The sequence below is a fragment of the Rhinatrema bivittatum genome, chromosome 16, assembly GCF_901001135.1.
Source record: "Rhinatrema bivittatum chromosome 16, aRhiBiv1.1, whole genome shotgun sequence".
Lineage (NCBI taxonomy): Eukaryota > Metazoa > Chordata > Amphibia > Gymnophiona > Rhinatrematidae > Rhinatrema > Rhinatrema bivittatum.
In genome coordinates, this window is record NC_042630.1 from 25,109,388 (window position 1) to 25,123,784 (window position 14,397).

The 14,397-nt window shown below is 46.0% G+C and overlaps 1 protein-coding gene across 9 annotated transcripts in view; it reads left to right on the forward strand.

Annotated features, from left to right (window-relative positions):
- DENND4B (DENN domain containing 4B) overlaps window positions 1–14,397 on the forward strand; it is a 120,807-nt gene that overhangs the window by 12,209 nt on the left and 94,201 nt on the right. For 3 of the 9 annotated variants that reach the window (XR_003853000.1, XM_029580314.1, XM_029580311.1), the window contains exons 1-3: window positions 9,920–10,371; window positions 10,841–11,157; window positions 11,447–11,699. Coding sequence is in view for 8 of the 9 variants with exons in the window: in XM_029580314.1 (XP_029436174.1) it covers window positions 10,276–10,371; window positions 10,841–11,157; window positions 11,447–11,699 (666 nt within the window). In the remaining variant the exon portion in view is untranslated. Of the gene's footprint in view, window positions 1–9,919; window positions 10,372–10,840; window positions 11,158–11,446; window positions 11,700–14,397 lie in introns of those variants that run through there. The other 6 variants (XM_029580309.1, XM_029580310.1, XM_029580316.1 and 3 more) reach the window with 3 other exon arrangements.

A 14,397-nucleotide genomic window follows, 5' to 3' on the forward strand; every position in this document is an offset into this window, starting at 1 on the left:
TCCATTGCAGCTCCACAGTTCTGGAACTCCTTACTTGCAGAGCTGAAGCTCAACACGAAATCTAAGACCTTCAGAGCCGGGCTTAAGATATATTTTGTTTAATGTATGATTATGATGTCTTTAATGATCAATTTAAAGCTAATATGATGAGCAATTTCTTTTAAAGTGGTTTTACTTTAATTTATTTTGTCTTTTGTATTGTCACAACTGTGTATGTTGTTGTAAATTGCTTAGAGTCTTGTACAAGTGACGATTCATAAATTTTAATAAACTGTAAACTGTAGATCAAGTCCTCAGTAGAGCTCACGACCTGATGCAGAAGGTTACTATGATGGAGCCACTTAGCAATAGTGATCATAATGTAATCAAATGTGACATACTCACTGGAGGGAGGACATTAATAAAACTACTGCAGTAGCATATAAAAAAGGAGATTATGATGATGTGGGCTATAAATAAACACTTAACACTGTTTTCTAAAAGAGAGATTTTTATTGGAATATTCTAGGAGAGTGCAATTATCAGCAAGGCAATTCAGAAGCTGTCTCAGAGAATGTTATTGACACAGAAGATTAATTAGGTTACCATCTCTAATTTATGCACCAATGAGTGTTTGCATAACATTTTCCTAATTGGCTGGCATTATAATTTTATCTCATAAATGCTAATGAGATTGAAGTACTGTAAACTGAGCCCAGAAGGTGAATTCAAAACTCTGTGTTGTACTGTGACTACGTTTTGACCTTTTACATACATTTTAGCATTTCAGCAACCTTGGTTAGTTTTGCAAGTCTGATTAGTGCAATTTCACAGTACGGTAGTAATAGCTTTATAGGAAAATCTTTTCAAAACACTTATTATAATGACAGAATGAGGAAATTTGTAAACAACTAAAATGAACATTTCCAAAGATTAAAAGTCTGCATGAGGTGTGAGCGTTGTTTAGAAATACAATCTTGGAATCCCAGATAAAATGTATTCTATACATTAAAAATGATCAATGGAAGACCAAACGACAGCCCACATGGTTTAATGATGAGGAAAAGAAACTCATTGTTTGAAAAAACATTCAGCAATAATACATAAAACAGCAGTCAGGTATATAGGCTTCATAGGATCACATAAATCCATTTATCCTTTCTATAAACTATATATGTTTATCTCCCTATTTAATTACAGAAATAGTTATTTATAGACTCTCTTGGAAATCGTAACGCAATGCAACCTATCATTTAAAAAAGCCACAGTAGCTGAAGACTGGAGAGTGGCTCCAAGGGTAATCTGGGAAACTATAAAGCAGTGTGCCTGATGTTGGTGCTGGGCAAGATATAAACTGTGTACATATTCACTACAGCCTTTTGCACTGTTATTACCCATATGATGAAATTGGACCTCTCGTGTACGTAATCCTATTAATCATATAAAAGGACAAGATCCAGATCACTCATCATATACCTTATATTATGAAACGCTTTTCTGCATGTTCAGCTGCCCTCTACAGGACTGTCTATGTACGCAAGTACATCCGACTGTGCATCCGAATTGTGCACCCAGTTTCTTTTGGGCGCGCGGACTGTGCGCACATTCTAACACGTATCGGTTGTATGCCCAGGTTTGGTGCGGTGACAGTGTGCTTAGTTTTGCGGCGCAAAGACTTGGGGTGCCTAACTTTTGTGCGCTGAAATGTTTTCAGTGCGACTCGGCTGGATGCACATCTTCAGTCGCCTGTTAAGGGTACTGACAAACTAATGGCGCTGGTGACCAAGAAACCTAAGCATCTTTCTCTCTGTGTTACCTGTATTATTCAGGCAAGTCAGCCTGCAGGGCCCTCTAACATGTGTCAGCACTGCTTAGAGGCTCAGGGAGAATTATCTTCCTCTGTTTTTACTAAGCCTGGTTCTTCCTAGCCTGATGATGGCCTGGTTAAGGACTTGTCCGGAGGAACACCTGACCTTGGAACTTCCTTAACTGGTTCCTCAGCGGGGGATGGCAGCTCAGTGGGCCCCCGCACAAGTGCCTTCTGGTTTTGGCATAGGTCCTTCTGCCTTTTCTTGGGTAGAATTTTTCAAGGATTGCAATCCTTTCTTCAGATGCAGTCCTCGGCCCCGTCCAATCCTGTCAGATCAGATACTCAGGCGGTGGCCTCTCCCTCTTCTGGTACTGTGTTTAAGCACCGAAGCACACCTTTGGTTAGCTGTGGGTATTCCCAACAGGAATCTGGATAGCACTGATGATAAGGCAGACCCTGACTTTCTGGTGGATGGGGAAATTCCTCCGAGTCTGGAACCATGTAGGACTATGTTGTGGTTTCTTCATAGAGATGAACTGCTGGCCCTGATTCCCCAGACTTTGAAGATGCTGGGAGTACCTGGTTCAGATTCCATGTCTGAGCCAAAGAAAAATCCCATTTTGGTTTCCTTGGTAAAGCCTCTTGTTTTTTTCTGTTACAAAAGCCATTCAAGAATTGATTGATTTTGAATGGGACGCCTCGGAGGCAAATTTCAAAAGGGGTCGAATCTTAGAAGGACTGTACCCCTGGATTCAGTGTTGAGAGAGCATCTGCATTTTCCGAAAGTGAATGCGCTGGTCTCTGCTGTCTGTAAGCAGACAACTATCCTCTTGGAGGGAGGAGCGGCCTTGAAGGATGTGCATTATAGGGAGGATTGAGGCCATCCTTGACTAAGCATTTGAAGCAGTGGCAATGACATTGCAGATAGCTTCCTGTTGTTCCCTGTTGGCTCACTCTTGTCTGCTTCTCTCTCAGGAAGTTGATGATTCTGGAGTGAATTCCAGAGCAGTTATGGAACCCACCGCTGCCTTTTTTAGTAGATGCAGGCTGCGATTTGGCCCGTACCTTGGCCAGAGGAATTGCTTTGGTAGTAGTGGCCACGAAATTGGTCAGCCGACGCGACCTCCAAATCTAATTTTACAAAATTGCCTTTAAAGACTTGCTCTTGTTTGGGAGCAAGTTGGAGAAATTGGCCAGTAAGTGGGGTGAATCCCCAGTTCCTCGGTTACTGGAGGATAAGAAGCAGTTACTGCGCCCCTTTGGTATGAAGAGATGTCTTAGGGGTTCCAAGGGTTTCGCCCCTACAGAGGGTCGAACTTTGAGGACTCGGCCTTTCAGCAGGTTTCAGTCCTTTTGTCCTAGACAGCCCAAGAAAGACACGGGCTCCGAGCCTCACAATGAAGGTTTGCCGACCCACCCTCGGGAACAGGGAATAGGGGGACACCTCTCTATCAGATGGGTCGAGATCACATCGGATCAGTGGGTCCTGGAGGTGATTTGAGGAGGATATGTACTGGAGATTCGCACTGTTCCTTGCGATGTGTTCATGGTGTCTCCCTGCCACTCCCCGCAGAAGAAGCAGGCAGTGGAATCTACACTATCAAGGCTCCTCAGTCTGAGGGCTGTGGTTCAATACCTACGTCTCAAGAAAGTACAGGGCGATACTCCATTTATTTCGTTGTGCCCAAGAAGGAGGGCTCCTTTTGTCCCATCCTGGATCTCAAAGGAGTCACCCGTCATTTGTGAATTACTCATTTTTGCATAGAAACATTGCACTTGGTGATAATGGCCGTGCAGTCGGAATTTCTGATCTCTTTGGATCTGTCCGAGGCATTCCTCCACATCCCCATCCGATTTGGAATACCAATGTTTTCTGTGTTTCGTGGTGTTCAGGCGTCATTATTAGTTTCGGGCGCTGCCTTTTGGTCTAGCCACCATTCCCAGAACTTTTTCCAAGGATATGGTGGTGGTGACGGCAGAGTTGAGAGAGGATGGAATCCTAGTACACCAATATTTGGATGACTGGCTGATTTGAACCAGGTCCCTGGAAGAGAGCTGCCTGGTGACCCGCATGGTAATCTCCCTATTGCAGGAGCTCAGTTGGGTGGTGAACTTAGCCAGGAACAAAATTTCCTCAAAACTTAGCCAGGAACAAAATTTCCTCAAAAATTCACTTTATTTCATATATTTATTTGGCATTGCTTATTTTTATATTTATTGCTACGTTAAATAGTTATACTTCTTATATATAAAATATTATATTTCTTTATTTCCAGTTAAACTATTATCACTTTATTTAGTATTATGTTAAATTGTCAACCAGTTATACTGTTCCATATGTTCTACGGTTCCATGTAAAGCTCCGCTCTCTGTTGAGCAGTTCTTCGTTTTATGTAAACCGGAGTGATTTGTAGTCCCTACAAGAACTTTGGTATATAAAAATTAAAAATAAATAAATAAATAGGAACAGTCTTCAGCCATCTCAGTTGTTGGAGTACCTGGGTGTTTGGTTCGACATGAGGCAGAGCAAAGATTTCCTGACAGAAGTTTGTTTTCAGAAGCTGATGTTGCAGCTGCGTCTTTTGGTGAACACTATACACCCAACAGTGTGGTCCTATCTACAGGCATTCGGTTTGATGGCGGCAACCCCGGAAGTGGTGCTGTGGGTGAGAGCACATATGTGTCCTCTTCAGTGCTCCCTGCTATCTAGTTGGAACCCAAAGTCTCAAGACTATTCAATATGGCTCCACTTGCCAGTGGAAATCTGCTCTCACCTCCAGTGGTGGTTGCAAGCAGATCATCTGGGAAAGGGCATTTCCTTGACATCGCCGGATTGATTGGTACTCACAACAAATACAAGTCTCCAGGATTGGAGAGCTCACTGTCAAGAACTAATGGCGCAAGGACGTTGAAATAAAGAAGTCTCTCTCTCTAGAGCATCAATTGCCTGGAAGCCCAGGCAGTCTGGTTGGCTTGCTTGCAGTTCAGCACTTGTCTGCAGAGTCGAGCAGTCTAAGTAATGTTGGACAATGCAACAATGGTGGCTTACATCAATCGGTAGGGAGGAACCAAGAGCCAGCAAATATCACTGTAAATAGATCAACTTATGGAATGGGTGGAAGGGCATCTCCAGGTGAACTCGGCATCTCACATTGCAGGAAAGACAATGTAAGAGCAGACTTTCTCAGCAGGAAGAGTCTGGACCCAGGAGAATGGGTACTGTCAGACAAGACGTTTCAGCTCATAGTGGATTTCTGGGGCTTTCTGTTCCTAGACCTGCTGGTGACTTCTTGCAGTGCAAAGGTTCCTCGATTCTTCTGTCACAGGAGAGATCCGAGGTCCTTGGGTGTCGATGCTCTTGTGTAAATCTGACCAGAAGACAAGCTGCTGTATGCTGTATGCCTTTTCCCCATGGCCCATGATGGGCAGAATAGTTCATAGAATCGAAGGCCATAGCAGAGTGGTGCTCCTGGTGGCACTGGATTGGCCCAGAAGAGCATGGTATGCAGATCTACGAAGACTTCTGGTAGAGACCCCCCCTTTATCTTCCATCGTACAAGAATCTGTTGCAGCGGGGCCTGTCCTTCACGAAGATCTGACTCTGGTTTGTCTTACAATATGGCCCTTGAGAGAGTTCGCTTGTTGAAGCATGGATATTCTTCTGCGGTGATTGCCATCTTGCTATGAGCTTGAAAGTTCTCCACTCCCTTAGCCTATTTACGAGTTTGGAGAGTATTTGAGGCTTGGTGAACCTAGAAGATGTGGTAGGCCTGATTGACAAACTGAAGAGTAGTAAATCACCTGGACCGGATGGTATACACCCCAGAGTACCGAAGGAACTAAAAAATGAAATTTCAGACCTATTAGTAAAAATTTGTAACTTATCATTAAAATCATCCATTGTACCTGAAGACTGGAGGATAGCAAATGTAACCCCAATATTTAAAAAGGGCTCCAGGGGTGATCCGGGAAACTACAGACCGGTTAGCCTGACTTCAGTGCCAGGAAAAATAGTGGAAAGTGTTCTAAACATCAAAATCACAGAACATATAGAAAGACATGGTTTAATGGAACAAAGTCAGCATGGCTTTACCCAGGGCAAGTCTTGCCTCACTAATCTGCTTCACTTTTTTGAAGGAGTTAATAAACATGTGGATAAAGGTGAACCGGTAGATATAGTATACTTGGATTTTCAGAAGGCGTTTGACAAAGTTCCTCATGAGAGGCTTCTAGGAAAAGTAAAAAGTCATGGGATAGGTGGCGATGTCCTTTTGTGGATTGCAAACTGGCTAAAAGACAGGAAACAGAGTAGGATTAAATGGACAATTTTCTCAGTGGAAGGGAGTGGACAGTGGAGTGCCTCAGGGATCTGTATTGGAACCCTTACTGTTCAATATATTTATAAATGATCTGGAAAGAAATACAAAGAGTGAGATAATCAAATTTGCAGATGACACAAAATTGTTCAGAGTAGTTAAATCACAAGCAGATTGTGATAAATTGCAGGAAGACCTTGTGAGACTGGAAAATTGGGCATCCAAATGGCAGATGAAATTTAATGTGGATAAGTGCAAGGTGATGCATATAGGGAAAAATAACCCATGCTATAATTACACGATGTTGGGTTCCATATTAGGTGCTACAACCCAAGAAAGAGATCTAGGTGTCATAGTGGATAACACATTGAAATCGTCTGTGCAGTGTGCTGCAGCAGTCACAAAAGCAAACAGAATGTTGGGAATTATTAGAAAAGGAATGATGAATAAAACGGAAAATGTCATAATGCCTCTGTATCGCTCCATGGTGAGACCGCACCTTGAATACTGTGTACAATTCTGGTCGCCGCATCTCAAAAAAAGATATAATTGCAATGGAGAAGGTACAGAGAAGGGCTACCAAAATGATAAGGGGAATGGAACAACTCCCCTATGAGGAAAGACTAAAGAGGTTAGGACTTTTCAGCTTGGAGAAGAGACGACTGAGGGGGGATATGATAGAGGTGTTTAAAATCATGAGAGGTCTAGAACGGGTAGATGTGAATCGGTTATTTACTCTTTCGGATAGTAGAAAGACTAGGGGGCACTCCATGAAGTTAGCATGGGGTACATTTAAAACTAATTGGAGAAAGTTCTTTTTTACTCAACGCACAATTAAACTCTGGAATTTGTTGCCAGAGAATGTGGTTCGTGCAGTTAGTATAGCTGTGTTTAAAAAAGGATTGGATAAGTTCTTGGAGGAGAAGTCCATTACCTGCTATTAAGTTCACTTAGAGAATAGCCACTGCCATTAGCAATGGTTACATGGAATAGACTTAGTTTTTGGGTACTTGCCAGGTTCTTATGGCCTGGATTGGCCACTGTTGGAAACAGGATGCTGGGCTTGATGGACCCTTGGTCTGACCCAGTATGGCATTTTCTTATGTTCTTATGTTCTTATGTTGGTGTAAGGATCGAGGTGTTTTTCCTTGTCCAGTTAAGATCCCGTTCATTTTGGAATTTTTGCAGGATGGGTTAAATAGAGGGTTGGCCCTTAATTTGTTGAAGGTACAGGCTGCAGCTCTTGCCTGTTTCAGGGGCCAGGTGCCTGGTGAATCCTTATCGTCTCATCCTGATGTGGCTCGTTTCTTGAAGGGAGCGAAACATCCTCTTCCTCCCTTGCGGTAACCAGTTCCTTTGTGGAGGCTTAACCTGGTGTTGGATTTCTTGGTGGGCCCTATGTTTCGATCACTGCGTAGCCTTTCCTTGCGGTTATTGACCTTGAAGTCAGTGTTTCGGGTGGCGATATGTTCTGTGCATCGAATTTCCAAGCTGCAGGCCTTGTCTTGTCGGTAGCCATTCCAGCGGGTGCCTCCAGGAGCGATTCAACTGCGTATTGTTCCTTCATTCTTACCTAAAGTGGTCTCTGATTTTCACTTGAGTCCATTTCCTTGCCTTCTCTGGAGAAGGAAAGAGATGCGGAGGAGTATTGCCTGTTGCATCTCTTGGATGCCAAGAAATATGTCTTGAAGTACTGGAAGTTTCTAAGCCTTTCATAAAGATGGATCGCCTTTTTGTCCTTAATGTTGGAGGTAAACAGGGTGAACCGGCCTCGCGGACTTCAGTAGCTTGCTGGATTAAGGAGGTAATCACAATCATGTGGCCACAGAAAAGCCATTGCCTACTCAGGTTAGGGCTCAGGCAGTGTCGTGGGCAGAGGTTAGATTGTTGTCCCCCATCGACATTTGCCGAGCTGCGACATGGTCCTCCTTACATACTGTTATGGTTATTGATGTTTGAGTGGATCCTTGGAAACTGTGGCAGCTGACCACGCCCATGGGGGGCAGTCCCATGAGGGACCACGGTGTCTGGCTAGACTCTGAACACACAAACACAGATTTGAATCTTTATTTAAACAGTTTTGGAAACTACCAGAGGTGGCAGTAGTGAGTAGTTGATGTTGAGCTCGGCTGGGCGAGTATCCCACAGGACACTGGAACAGCGAATCCTCTGCTTGGCTGTGCTGTAGTGGAAAGAGACTGAGAGTTATGAGTACACAGTGAGAAACACACAGAGTCCCAGGTAGAATAGGAGAAGCTCCAAGACAGGGAGGGCAGGCCTTCGAGGAGCGAGTACCTGGCTCCAGGGAAGCAATACTGTGGAATAGATGGTAGTTGTACTCACACATGGAAACTGTTAGTGAAGTCTTCCAAGTCGAAAGGGTTGTAGATGCAGGCAGCGACTCAGGGAACATGGGCCCTCGAGGAGCAAGTACCGGTTTCCTGACAGCACCTGAAAGAAGCAGAAGAGGCTCCCGAGGAGCGGGTACCCCATTAGCAATAAGAGTTCCAGTTAATGCTGGAGTGGCAGAGTAGCTTCGGTACGGAGAGCGAATCCCATCCGTAGTGTTACGGGGTTGCTAACTCGATTAGCTAGCAAAAGTAGTAGGCTTAAATATCCGGGCAGCGTGACGTCATCTCAGGGGGACGCCCCTGAGGTTCGCGCCAACGAGGAAATAAAGATGAGGGCGGCGTGCGCGCGCCCTATGGTACCTTGGAGGAGCATGGCGGGAGGCAGCACCAAAGCAGGTCCGGGGATGCCGGAGAGGTCGGCAGCCAGTAGTCCGAGGTGTGCGGGAGGAGCTGCAAGAAGAGTCAGGTAGGCGGGACAAAGCCGTTGCAGACTGTCTGGATATGCAGGCCCAGGAGGGTGCAGTCTTTGCACGTGCGGTTTTGACTGGGCAGTGGGCAGCCTCCCATCTTATTAGGGAGTAGCTTTGGTACATACCACTGGTCCTGAGTCCATCTATCTACATGCTAAGAGAGAAGAAATTACTACTTACCTGATAATTTAGTTTTCCTTAGTGTAAACAAATGGACTCCCTGCCCTTGGCTGCCGAATGATTGTATTAATGGGCCTCCTGTGTGGCTACGTGTTCCACAGGATAACTGGTAAGTGTTCATCCAGTCCCTAGATTGGGGTACATACATTTATTGCCTGAGTTTAGTGTTTCCTTTTGGTTGAGTACAGTAATGATTGTCTGTTTTTAATTAAGTTTTTTTGCTAGTCTGTCCACAGTTGGCTTTTGAAGAGAATACTGGCAGGCTGATGTCACTGCAGGGGTATATATATATACTGTGACGTCAGTTTGCTCTGTCGCCATCTGCTGGCATAGGTGCATAACCCACTGGCCATGAGTTCATCTGTTTACACTAAGGAAAACTAAATTATCAGGTAAGTAGTAATTTCTCCTTAGCCAGGTAGTCTTGGGAAAGCTATTGCTATCCCTGGGAATGAGTAATAAGAAATAGATCTGCAGAATACTTTTGATTCAGACTGGCCACTGTTGGAGACAGGATGCTAGGCCTGATAGACCTTGGTCTGATCCAGCACAGCATTTATTATGTTCTTAAGTGTATCAAGACATAAAACATTGAACAAGATTGCCTTTAAGATTCAGGAACAATCATTATTTCTTTCTAGTAAACTTATATTTGCTGCCAAGGGTCATTAAAACTAGTTTATATCAATCTGAGTGACCCCCAACTTGTAATCGCTTAATACAATATTTGCTATCCTGCATAGACTGCACTCTCTCAAACTACCTTTCCAACGATGAACATATAAAATAGGAGTTAAGGCCAAGGATGAAAGCTGGGGACCTGGACCAATGTACTAATCCGTTTTCTTTACACATACGATAAGTAAAGACCTTCTTCCCTAAACCCTTTTCAAATTGACCTCCATGGGACCTGTTCATGCATCCATTGTCCTGCCCCAGAATGCCATGTTCATATGCCCCTTCTACTGCCTGTTGGTTTGCTGTGTCAATCGTCCTGTTGCTCTGAGCTTATTTATTGGTGCAGGTTATCTTGTTTTTAGCAAGTCACTCTGTGCCAACTGGAAGTCTTTAATAACACTTACTTTCTTTCATACTTTGCTAATTGACCATATGGACTGGAGTGGAGGCAGTGCTGTGCATGGAAGCCCCAGGCCTGACTGGAACTGAGCATGTGGAGGAAGCATTCACAGCTACTGGAGAGCGCTGTGAACTGGTTCTGGAAAGGCTTGCGGTTTCTGGCCCTGAGGCTGTTTGCTGCAACAGTGGTGAGGGATTTATAAAATCAGGGGAAAACCCTTGGATGGTTGCAAATGAGCTATGATGCCATCAGCCTCCAACAGAGACTGGTTCCAGTTGGGATGGAAGCCGAAAGGAGCCGCAGGAATATCTTCCACAGGCCAAACTACAAAAATAAACTTAGAGCGTACATGCGATTAGAAACACGCAAAATCAATATTACTCACCATGGGGGAGGGTGAACCTGGTTACAGAGTAATACTGCATGTTCCGATGCGGCTGGAATCTGTCTTTAGCTGGGCCGACAGTTGGTCTTTATCTACGGTTATCTGCTGTTTCATCTGTCCAGCATGGCAAAAAGAATAGGGTAAAGAGTAGAGAGACTGTACCCAGATCGTAGACACTCTGCTTTACCATACAGCTGATTGGAACGGAAGCCCCTAGAGTGTCATAGCAGATGAAATCTGTTTGCTAATCTTGTTTTCCCGCCCTTGACAGATGCTGGGAGGTGCCTCAGTCATGATGGAGGAGCAGCCACCACAGCTTGTGGACTATTTTGTGGTGGCGGGATTGACGGACACTTCTAAGCCCTTGGATGATGAGAGCCACCAGCGCGTGGCACGTCCCACAGAGCCCATCACCGATGTGACCGTCATTGTCCGGGCACTGGGAGAGGAAGTGCCAGAAGGCTTCACCTGCATAGAAAACACCCCTACAGGGCACCCTGCAGACCTCAACGCTGGTATTCTGAGCACGTCCCAAAAGTACATCTGCTACAGACGAGGAAGGGACAAGCCCCCGATCATCGAACTGGGGTAGGGAAAAGTCAAGGGGCAGGGTGGGGGGAGGGACTCAGAGGAGCGGGGAAGGAATGGAAGTAAGATTGTCAGTGTTATAGATTTTGTGGAAAACCAAACACTGGGAGGAGGGGTGGGGAGCTGGAGGCTGGGAGTGATGGTAGGATAAGGAGCAAGACAGAGTAATGGATGTAGGAAGCCAAATGCTGAAGTAAAAGAGGATGCTGGGAATAATGGAGAGGAGGCACAAATGTCGGGTGTGTGAAATGCCGGTAGTGCCATGTATTCTTCTATCTGATGCTTTCAGGGTTTTCTATGAAGGGAAGGATCACCTGAATTTGGACTACCAGGTCATCGATACCACACCATACAGCCACTCTGCTAATCTGAACTCAGGGGGCCCTGGGCACCATCATACGTTTCTGATGTATCGTCGGGCTCTCAGGTCCCAGGGCCTGAACATGCTTGGTGTGACTGACATCTGTATCATTAATCCCAGCAAGGGGGAGAGTACCCCCCACACTTTCTGCCGTGTGGACAAAAACCTCAATACAGCCATGGTGAGTAACATGACGTATTAGTCTGTAAGCAGCTAATTTCCTTTCCTAATCGTCTGTAACACGAGGAATAACTCTCCCCAGCTCATTCCCCACTGCCATATGTAACGTGGTATTATGCTGTAACCAGGCCCCCCCCCCCCATGGCGAGTAACATGTGGTATTACTCTGTGACCAGCTTCTTGCTCCCCTGCCCCCCCCATTGAGCAACATATAGTATTACTCTGTAACCAGCTAATTTCCTTCCCTAATCATTGGTAACATGAGGTATAACTCTCTAACCAGCTCATTCCCTCATCCATGGTGAGTAACATGAAGTATTACTCTCTGACCAGCTCATTCCTGTTCATACCCAGATCACTCCAGACTCCTGGGATTAGGCCTCCCTTCCAACAGATGGAGACAGAGAAAGTTTCACTGGCATGGGCATATAGCCAGGAGTGCCACCTGCAGTCGCTCAGTATTGACCTGTATTTCTCTGTCTCCAGCAGATGGTAGATGTGCAAAACCTGCAGTAAAAAAAAAAAAAAAAAAAGAGGGAATGAAGACAGCTGCTAGTATCCCTCCCTGAAGGTTGTGAGGCCCTGGTGAGACTATCCCTGCTGGTGTCGAGGGGAACGAGCAGGGGGTTGGGGACCCTTCTCTGACTTGCTTTTTCGCTGCAGGGGGGTGATTAGCTGGTGGAGCAGTTTCCTCTCTCCCCCCCCCCCCCCACAGGAGAACAGGTGGAGTCCAGCAGCTCTTCAGTCAGGAAAGTACCCCTTTTCTTTTCTCTGTCTGATTTAAAGGTGCATATAAAAAAAAAAAAAAGTAAAAGTTTAATTGAAGGTGGGGGAGAAAGATTGTGCGGCAAGGGTACTGGTGGCCGGGAAGTCTTTGTTTAAGAGTCTGGGGCTGTTCAGAGGTGAGTGCTTGGGCAGTGGGCAGTGAGACTGATCTCCGTGTGTGGTGGCGGGATAGTTTTTGCTACACGGTCAGGCATGTCAGCAGACAGTGTTTTGTTTGTGAATGGCGCGTGGCAGTGCATCTCTCTCCTGCGGCGATGCTCGCGCGCAGTTGTCCCATGCCGGATTGTGTTCCCGCTGCCATTCTGGTAGAGAGGACGTGTCAGAGCCAGCAAGCACGGCATTGGAGTGGCAGCCGAAGCAGTGCTCGGGCGTGGGGGCGCCGTTGAAATCAGGTAGTCAGGAAGTGGTAGTCAGGAAGTGGGACATTCCGGAGATGGGCCTGAATGTAGGCTGGGCAATGGCTAAGCTGTATCCCTTGCCTGAGGACACACTTGAATTGTTGGCACTTCCTAAGGTGGACATGTCTGTGTTGGCGGTCACCATTCCTGTAGCTGGCTCAGCAGCGCTGAAAGATATACATGACAGGAAGTTGGAGATTCACCTCAAAAAGGTGTTTGAGGTGTCTCCCCTTGGCATTCATGCGGTGATGTGCAGTAGTTTCATGCAGAGGGCCAGTTTACGCTGGGTGCAGCAGTTACAGGCTACTAGAGCTCTATCTCCGTCCAAGGCTAAGCAGGCGGACTGCCTGGAGGCAGCAGCGGCCTATGTTGCGGACGCTTCATATGACCTTATCAGAACTTCTTCCAGGGTTATGATGTCTGTGGTGTTGGCAAGAAGGTTTCTCTAGTTGAGGAACTGGTTGGCGGATGTTTTGTCTAAGTCTTGGGAGCCCTGCTGTTCAAGAGAAAGCTTCTGTTTGGAGAAGACTTAGAGGAGCTTGTGAAGCAGCTTGGAGAGTCCACGGGCCATAGGCTGCCAGAGGATAAGCCAAAAAGGAACAGAGGTTCCTTTGCTGGGTGCTCCCATTTTCGGTCGAGCAGGCAGTTTCATCCTGGTAGGTCTTCGGCAGAAACCCAGAGGCAGGGCGCTGGGAGGCAGCAATCCAGGAATCGGTCCTTTCGAGGGGGGTAGAAAGTCAGACAGAGAAGGTCTCTTCCAGGGTTAAGCGACTCTAGTCCACTCCTCTCTCCCTTGAGTGGGAAGATGTTTCTTTCTGTTTTATGAGGAGTGGACCAAGTCACAACAGACCAGTGAGTACTCTGTGTGATAAGAGATGGCTACCCATTAGAATGTTCTCGTCCGCTCTGGGACTTATTTATGTTTTCCCCCTGTGCCCCTGGCTACAAGAGAGAGGTGGTTTAAGGAACTGTGGATCGGTTACAAAAACTGGGAGCCATAATTCCCGTTCCTACAGAGGAACAAAGGACGGAAGGTATTCCATTTATTTCGTGGCCCTGAAGAAGGAAGGGTCCTTCCGTCCAATTTTAGATCTGAAAAAGGTGAATGTGACTCTCTGGGTTCCACATTTCCAAATGGATACCCTGCGATCGGTGATTTGGGCAGTGCGCAAGGGAGAATTCTGGGCTTCTCTGGACTTGACCGAAGCATATTTGCACGTTCCAATCCATCCAGATCACCAGTGGTTTCTGCGCTTCATAGTCCTCTGGGAAACATTTTCAGTTTTGTGCTCTTCTGTTTGGTCTGGCCACGGTGCCACAGACATTTACCAAGGTAATGGTTGTGGTGGCCGCAACCCTCAGGAAGAAGGGCATCTTGGTTCACCCATATCTGGGCAACTGGCTCATTTGAGCGAAGTCGGAGGCCCTGGGGACTCAGGTGGTGTCTCAGGGATTGGAGCAGCTGCGATCTCTGGGCTGGGTAGTAAGTTTGACGAAGAATCATCTCATCCCCTC